The sequence below is a fragment of the Apodemus sylvaticus genome, chromosome 9 (genome assembly GCF_947179515.1).
Source record: "Apodemus sylvaticus chromosome 9, mApoSyl1.1, whole genome shotgun sequence".
NCBI lineage: Eukaryota > Metazoa > Chordata > Mammalia > Rodentia > Muridae > Apodemus > Apodemus sylvaticus.
Window position 1 is genome coordinate 83,905,201 of NC_067480.1, and position 8,809 is coordinate 83,914,009.

The 8,809-nt window shown below is 45.1% G+C and overlaps 1 protein-coding gene across 1 annotated transcript; it reads left to right on the forward strand.

The window, feature by feature from the left end:
• Positions 1–1,370: 1,370 nt before the first annotated feature.
• Positions 1,371–8,089, forward strand: Ankrd66 (ankyrin repeat domain 66). Its single transcript, XM_052193459.1, has 3 exons — positions 1,371–1,533; positions 3,655–3,883; positions 7,532–8,089. The coding sequence occupies exons 1-3, from the start codon at positions 1,371–1,373 to the stop codon at positions 7,716–7,718; spliced, it is 579 nt and encodes a 192-aa protein (XP_052049419.1). The 3' UTR covers positions 7,719–8,089.
• Positions 8,090–8,809: the final 720 nt, after the last annotated feature.

Sequence of the window (8,809 nt, forward strand, 5' to 3'; positions counted from 1 at the left end):
ACTTATGCTCTATCTTGCAACAACCTGTTCTTGTCATATGGAGAGACTGCTCCATGGGTGATGGAGATTTCCTCATGTTGGCATGATTTTATTGTACAGTCAAGTTTACTAAGCTGTATATTCAAGGGTATAGCACTCAATAAAAGTACTCTTTATTGTAACATGAAGTGTGTTCCCATGAGGCTATGCTCTCCTGTGTGTGAATAGCAGTTTCCTAACAGAATCATTTTTTGTCCAGCCACCAGTGACTTTCTCTCCTCTTGCCTTTAAACCATAAGATAAATGAGAACAAAAGGAACAAGGCCTGTGACATTTTAATTCTACAACAAAAACACTTTTCACTTCATAAATCCGTCAAATAAAAAATCAGGGATCCCTAAAGGTTTGTAGATTACAGTAAGAGAGCTGGCTGCTCATGGCATAGGATTTTGTGTTTGTGTGTAAATGCATGTGTGGGAGCATGTGGGAGAAGGGATGTGCATGTGTAGGTGTGTGTGTGTGTGTGTGTGTGTGTGTAGAGTTCAAATGACAACTTTAGGTGTTGGCTCCTTCCCAGAGCCTCCCATCCTTTGTTTGAGATAGGGTGTCTCACTGACCTGGAACATCAGACCAACAGGTCAGGGAGCCTCAGGAATCACTTGTGTCTATTTCCTCATACTGAGATTACAACTGTGAGCCACCACACCCAGCTTTTTATGTGGGTTCTGGGGATCTGAACTTAGGTTCTCATGTTCTCAAGAAAAAAAGCAGTTTACTGTTGTGCCATCTCCCCAGACCCCTCATGGCATACCATTAGTAACAATTACCAGCAGTTTTATTTGGGTGGTGGCAAGTTGTGCTCCTTATGAGGTATGGCAATAGCTTTTCATTTCCTTGGAGCATTGATGCTGGATCTAGTCATCCAGTCCGAACTGAATGCGCAAATGCTGTCCCCTCACCATCTCTAGATGCTTCCACACTATAGAAAGACAAGATGCAGAATTCCAAATTAAAGTAGCATAAAACTAAGGGAACTCTGAAGGAGGAGAAGAAAGTCACACCGAAAGATGGGTGGAGGACACATGGTGAAGTGCCAGTGTTTGTCTTTAGAGTCAGTTCTGGGTAAAGTGGGGGCCATCGGTAGTTTTGGGGTTGGAGAACAGTGAGTCCTACCTATACTTACTGGAAGCTAGGGGACCCACACAGCAGAACACACACACACACACACACAAACACACACACACACACACACACACACACCGCAGCATTAGATACAAATCCACAAAACAGGAAAGCAAGTCACTGATGTGGAAACCTAGGGAGCATTTGCTAGGGGTGAATGGTTATATGGACTTTCTAAGCGGCCTGTATCCCCTTCAGCAGATTCTGTTATGGAGGTGTCAAAAATATCAGACATGACCAAGCTCCACCAGGCTGTGGCTGCAGGGGACTGCAATTCAGTGAAGAAGCTTTTGAAGAAAGGTCTCTGTGACCCAAACTACAAGGATGGAGACTGGAACGACAGGACCCCACTCCACTGGGCTGCAATCAGAGGTGAGTGGACAATGCCTCTGTGGACCCATGCCTATTCCACTTTCCTGAAGCCACCAGCCGGTGTCCAAGAGTGGGATGGATGCTTCTTTAGCACCAGATGGAACATTTCAACCCTGGCATTGACTCTTACTAGATGTAGCACTTGGACCACATTATTTAATGTTTTGGGCATTAAATTCTTTAATTCTTCTATATAATGGAAGCAGTAATGCTACACTGGAGTTCTTTGAAGGGGAGTTAGATAATGTGTACAAAAATGAGATTATAAACATGCTCCTCGAAGTCCTCTGTCATCATGACTTCATAAACAGAGGAGATGAAGATGAATCCTCTCCCTGCCTCTCAGCACATCCCAGTTACCCAACATGAAGTTAGTAACAAAAGTCTTTGGCTGCTCCTATAATGAGTTTGGTTCCCCGCACCCACATCCACCTATAACTCCAGCTGCAGGAGAATCAACATCTTCTGCCTCTGGGACATCTGCACACATGTGCATTGTGCTTGTGCAGGGTATCTGCACACATGTGCATTGTACTTGTGCATGAACACTGTCGTGATTTGTACATGCTTGGCCCAGTGAGTGGCACTATTAGGAGGTGTGGCCTTGTTGGAGTAGATGTGTCACTGTGGGCATGGGCTTTAAGACCCTCAACCTAGCTGTCTGGAAGTCAGGATTCTGCTAGCAGCCTTCAGATGAAGATATAGAACACTCATCTCTGCCTGTACCATGACTGCCTGAATGCTGCCATGCTCCTGCTTTGATGATAATGGACTGAACCTCTGAACCTATAAGCCAGCCTCAATTAAATGTTGTCCTTTATAAGACTTGTATTGGTCATGGTGTTTGCTCACAGCAGTAAAACCCTAACTAAGACAAGCACCTGCGTGCACATGTACACACACATACACACACACACATTTTAAAAAAAGTCTTTAGCAATAAATACCACCCAAAACCTGTTAAGTAAAATATTATAGTCAATTTTGCTATACATATTTGTCTTCTGTCTTGTGGGGAGAAGGACGAGGCAGAAAGTAAGACCAGCTCCAAAAGACTTAGGTTGGGACATTTTTGCAGAAATCTAAGTAGAGAACATTGGTAGCTATACCAGATGACATCTTAGGAAACATGTGCTGTATTTTGGGTATGCTGCTAGGTGCTTCATATCTGGGGATTCATCCATACTCCTCAAGGATTCAGGGAGGGTAATGTTAACAATCCTAGTTTACAACTGAGGAATGAGGGCATTGTGGATAAGGTATCTGTTTCTGTCCTTCCTTTCCTCCTCTTCTTCCTCCTCTTCTTCCTCCTTCTCTTTTTTCAAGACAGGATTTCTCTGTGTAGCCCTGGCTGTCTAGGCACTTGTTCTATAGACCAAGCTGGCAACAAACTCAGAGATCCACTTGCCTATGCCCCCTGAATGCTGGGACTAAGGGTCCCACTACCAGCACCTGCCCAGACACTGTATCATTTATTGGTGAGTGGTGCTGTCAGGATGGGACTCCACATGTCTGATTAGAAAGCCTGAGCTCTTAAACAGTGTCAGCTGTGTCTACAGAGTTCTCAGATAGCTGATTTTAATTATTTTCATCGGGGTGTGAACGCACACAATGTGTATTTGTGTGTGCTTGTATGTGTGTTTCTCTCTGGGTGTCTGTGTGTTTCTGTGTTTCTCTGTGTATGTGCATGTGTGTTTCTGTGTGTGTGTATGTGTGTGTGTGTGTGTGTGCGTGCACACGTGCGTGCACATAGGGCATGCAGGGCCCTAGCTTCTATCTCAAATTCTACAAAATAAATAACTAAAACAAACAAAGAAACAAAGAAACAAAGAAGCTATTGCCATTGCAGAAGCTGTGAGGATTGCTCATGCATAGATGGGAGGAACTTGAGCAAGAGCTGGGATGGTGGGCAGAACGGAGGCCATTCTAGAAAGAATACCGGAAGTTCACACAGAGCTTGGGTCTCCTTGGGATAAGGATGGGGTGCTGCCTCCTAGGAAGAAGGCAGAGATGCCTTCAAAGCTAGTTTTCTCCCGCTTCCATGCTCCATAGGCTGCTTCTGGTCTCAGGTCACTGAGGACATCTTAACCTTAACTTTGTCTTCTTTCTTCATGGTATAAGGGCAAATGGAGGTGTTCCATCTCCTGATACAATCTGGAGCCAGGCCCTGCTTGGTAACCGATGTGGGCTGGACGGCAGCTCACTTTGCAGCCGAGTCAGGCCATCTGAATGTACTCAAAGCTCTGCATGCACTTCACACCGCCATCGATGCTGCTGACTTCTTTGGAGACACGCCCAAGAGGATTGCACAGATCTATGGTCAGAAGGACTGTATGAACTTCCTGGAGATGTAAGTACTGTGTTGTCCCAGCTACAGGAAGGAGCCTGCACCAGGGCTTTTGTCAATTGACCAATCTCAGGTAAATGAAAGTGAAACAAAAAGATCTAACCCTGTAGTTCCCAACCTTCCTAATGCTGTGACCCTATGGTTTCTTTTTAAATGATTTATTTTATGAATATGAGTACACTGTTGATGTCTTTGGAAACACCAGAAGATGGCATTGGATCCCATTACAGCCGGTCGTGAGCCACCATGTGGTTGCTGGGACTTGAACTTTGGAGCTCTGGAAGAGCAGTCAGTGCTCTTAACCATCTCTCCAACCCAATGTGTAGTTCAGGCTGGCCTTGAACCTGTGATCCTCCTGCCTCTGCCTCCTTCAGCAAATCCTACCACAACCATGTGTGTTTGTCTCTGTCTCTGTATGTGTGTGTGTTTCATTATATAACCCATCTTAGCCTTTAATTTATGATCCCTCTGCCTCAGTTTCCCAAGTGCTAGGATTACAGGCAGGTACCCCATACCCAGTTCCTCAGTATTTATCTTTTTTTTTTACAATGATTTTTTTTTATTGAGTATCTTCTTCATTTACATTGCCAATGTTAAAATCTTTTCCAATTTCCCCCTCCCAAAAGCCCCCCTCCCCAAAGATTCCCTACCCCTCCTCCCACCCCCTGTTTCCATGTATATGCCCCTCTACTAGACACATTCCCACCTCCCCCCACTCCCCCCTCATCCATTTCCCTTCGTTGGGGCCTCTATTGAGCCTTTACCTGACCAAAGACCACTCCTCCCACTGATGCCCAAGAAGGCCTCCCTCTGCCACATTTTTGGCTGGAACCATGTATACCCCTTGGTTGATGGTTCACTCCCTGGGAGTCTTGGGTGTCTGGGTGTCCGAAGTCATTGTTCTTCCCATGGGGCTATAAACCCCTTCAGCTCCTCCAGACCACCCTCCAGATCCTCCATTGGGGACCCCAAGCCCAGTCCAATAGTTGGTTGCTAGTTTCTGCCTCTGTATTTGTAGGGCTCTGGCAGGGCCCCTCTGGAGACAGCCATGGCATGCTCTTTTTGGTACACGCTTCTTATCGTAGTGTCAGGGTTTGGTGACTGTTTATAGGATGAATCCCCTGGTAGGGCAGTCACTGGGTGGCCTTTACTTCAGACTCTGCTCCACACATTGCCTTCCTTATTGCTCTTGTGAGTATTATGTTCCCAAGAATCAAATAACCCTATTAAAAAATGAGGTACAGAGCTAAACAGGGAAATCTCAACTGAGGAAACTCAAATGGCTCTAAAGCACCTAAAGAAATGTTCAGCATCCTTAGTTATCAGGGAAATGCAAATCAAAACAACACTGAGATTCTACCTTACACCAGTCAGAATGGCTAAAATGAAAAACTCAGGGGACAGCAGATGCTGGAGAGGATGTGGGGAAAAAGGAACACTTCTCCATTGTTGATGGGATTACAAGCTGGTAACACCACTCTGGAAATCAGTTTGGAGATTCCTCAGAAAATTAGACATAGTACTACCTGTGGACCCAGCTATACCACTCCTGGGTATATACCCAGAAGGTGCTCCTACATGTAATAAGGACACATGATCTACTATGTTCATAGCTGCCTTATTTATAATAGCCAGAAGCTGGAAAGAACCAAGATGTTCCTCAACAGAGGAATGGATACAGAAACTGTGGTATATATACACAATGGAACTATTGTTAAAACAATAGTTTTAACAATAGTTATTAAAAACAATGAATTCATGAAATTCTTAGGCAAAAGGATGGAACTAGAAAGTGTCATCCTGAGCGAGGTAACCTAATCACAAAAGAATCCACATGGTATGCACTCACTAATAAGCAGATGCTAGTCCAAAAGCTCAAAATAAACAAGTTACAATTCACCGAACATAGGAAGCTCAAGAAGGAAGACTTAATTGAGGGTGCTATGGTTCCTCTGAGAAAGTATTTATTCTTTCAATTGAGCATTTCAAATGTCGGAATTTCAGTCTTGCCCTTGACTTTCTATTGATCTCCACCTCACCCCCACCCCACCCCTGCCCCTGATGCCCAGCAATCTTAGCCCCTCTACATGGAAGCACATGACATTTGGTCTGAGCATAACTAAAATGGTGTGGGTACTGTCAGGGAAAGCGGGCAGGCAATGCTACACAGACCAAAACTTCAGTCAGCTGCATTGTGTGAATTCACATCTACTTATCACTTCCCACCAGGAACTTACTGCCCTTCTGATATTAGAGAATGTGGAGGGATGAATTACAGATGAAGGTGTAATTAGTGTGGTTGTGCAAAGACAGCGAAGACCAGGCAGAAGGAAGAGAGAGAAAACCCTGTTGAAGTGGGTATAGCTACCATGATGGAAATGTGCATAGGTCGGGTGTGGGAGAGAAGAGGTGGAGGGAACATGGAACCATGAAGGCCCGGACCAATCAGGTGATCACAGCCAGGAGACTTGCAGGATAAGGCGGGTGGGTGGGGGAGCGGAGTTAGTAGGGAAAAAGCCAACGCTGAATTCATCATTGGATGGATGAGCTGAAACAGGCAGGCTTGTAAAGTCACTCACACGATACAGGATGCGGCCGTGGGTGCTCTGTAGTGAGGTTAGAGGTTTAGTAACTCGAGGCAAGGAGACCAGGCTATCTTCACAGTCTCCATTGTGAGGAGGTGAGCTTCTAGGAGATTCCTAATTTATTTATACATGCAATGCATGTAATTATGTGTCAGCCCTTTAAATTAACTTGAGCCAGCCGGGCGGTGGTAGCGCACGCCTGTAATCCTAGAGGATTACAGGCAGAGGCAGGTGGATTTCTGAGTTCGAGGCCAGCCTGGTCTACAGAGTGAGGCTGTGTAGTAGGGCTACACAGAGAAACCCTGTTTTGAAAAAAAAAAAAATCCAAAAAAAAACAAAACCAAAAAAAAAAAAAAAAACCAAAACAAAAAACTAAATTCACTTGAGCCATTGATTGATTGAGACAGGGTTTCACTCTGCAGCCCAGGCTGGCTGGAACTCACTACACATCAGAGGCTAGCCTTGAACTGGCAGCAATCCTCCTGCTTCACTCTCCTGGGTGCTGGAATTACACACATGCCTGGCTAAACTTTAAAATGTTAAACAATGAACATGTGTCGCTTTTATAATCAGGAGACTAGCTAGAAATGCAACAGCTTCCTGAGAACATGAAGATTGTTCTGGAAATTTGGACATTTTAAGAATGAGCACCGTCACAGAAGCAGGGGGAGGAGGGATGGGAGAGGGGGTTTCCGGAGGGGAAAGCAGGAAAGGGGATAACATTTGAAATGTAAATAAATAAGATATCCAATAATAATAATAATAATAATAATAATAATAATAATAATAATAATAAAAAGAAGAGCAGCCCCTCCTTCGATGTCTGAATCTGAGATATGTCGCACCCAGGCTACGTACTAGCTTTTTCCGTCTTCAGGTAGTTTCTCTGAGACCTTCTAACCTTTAGAAGGTTTAGAATCTAAAGAGTGCTCTTGGACATGTGTGAACTTGTACTTCTCCATTAAACCGTGAATGGCCTGTGCTGTGTGTAGCCCTCGGGAAGAGAGGTCCGGGCCAATGCTGGCCAGCCTCCTCCTTCCATGCTCACGGGCTGCTCTCTTCACAGGGCAGAACCGGAATGCAGGGACCGCCGCCAGAGAGGACTATTGCTTGACGAGCGGGATCCAGATTGGGACCTCAAGAAAAGGGAGCTAGAGCTGTCCCTTCCAGCTCCGGATCAAAAGGCCAACAAAAAGAAGAAGAGAATCCGAGGCTCCACCAGGCTCAACCATTCCAACCCCTGGAGGGTGTGAGAAGGTGAAGCCCCAGGGCTCAGGCTGGAAGCAGCAGGAATACTCCGACATCTTCACTGGATTCGACTCAGCCACCCTTACTGGGTCATCTAAAGAAAGTCCCAGCCATTCAGTAGCAAAGTCATTCAGTTGCAAAGTTTTGCCAATTTGTTCTCTATAGAAGCTAAGGTCTCCTTGATAAAAACCTGATGCCCAGAGGCGTGACCCGGAGGAGGGGGTGGGGGACACGTAACCTTAGCCGGCAGACAACTGTTTGCATTTGGTTTCCGTGGCTTGCAGTATCAGCATGCCACACCCCTCACCCCATGAACGCACATAGTTACAGAATGGTCAAGATCAAAATAAGTGCTCTTCTAATTAAGTTGATCGACTGGGGCAAAAACAATGAAATAAGAAACCAAACAAAAACAAAAATGTAAAAACTTCCCAACATGGCTGATTCAATCTATAAATAAAACTCTTTTTTTTTTTCTCTTGTGGGAGCCCACAGTCCGAGCGTTGAGGATTTTACCCATGATCACATGTAGCTAGGAGCAACGGTCTGGGCGATGCTGCCACTCAATGAGAGGCAACGAAAGAAAAGTCTGGCTGGAGGAGAATCTGTCCCACCTAGCCAGGGGCGAGAGCATCTGTGGTCGGACGAGGCATCGGCAGAAAGTGGCGAACTGTGGGCTTGTCACTCTAGTTTTTCAATGAGAGATTTTACAAAAGTTAGTTGAGATGTTCCAAGAAAAAACATAGCGTCTAAATTGAGACATCTGGGCACTGGGAGTCAAACTCGGTGGTCAGGCTTGCTGGTGGGGGTCCTTACCCCACTGAGTCATCTCACTGGCTCTATTCTACTTTTTAAAGCTTACATCTGCTAGAATGTTTAAGAGTCCCTGTGCACTTTACATCTAATTGCTGTTGACTCTGCTATAGAATTCTGACATTTGAAGCCTCCGGTGGAAGATGATGCTCGGATATTTCACGCTAATGGCCCGTTCCACAATCTTTTCGATCAATTAGTTTCTTTGCTTGAATCAATATCCTTAGCAACTGGTTATCTTTACTGCACACTGACAATGAATTATCTGTTAATTTGGGCTATG

What these genes read in the sequence shown, in the direction of transcription:
- Ankrd66 (XM_052193459.1), top strand. Translation starts at nt 1,371, where the DNA reads ATGGAGGTGTCAAAAATATCAGACATGACCAAGCTCCACCAGGCTGTG. An exon ending in CCACTGGGCTGCAATCAGAG is followed by an intron (nt 1,534 to 3,654) that starts GTGAGTGGACAA and finishes TCATGGTATAAG; the next exon opens with GGCAAATGGAGGTGTTCCAT. An exon ending in TGTATGAACTTCCTGGAGAT is followed by an intron (nt 3,884 to 7,531) that starts GTAAGTACTGTG and finishes CTCTCTTCACAG; the next exon opens with GGCAGAACCGGAATGCAGGG.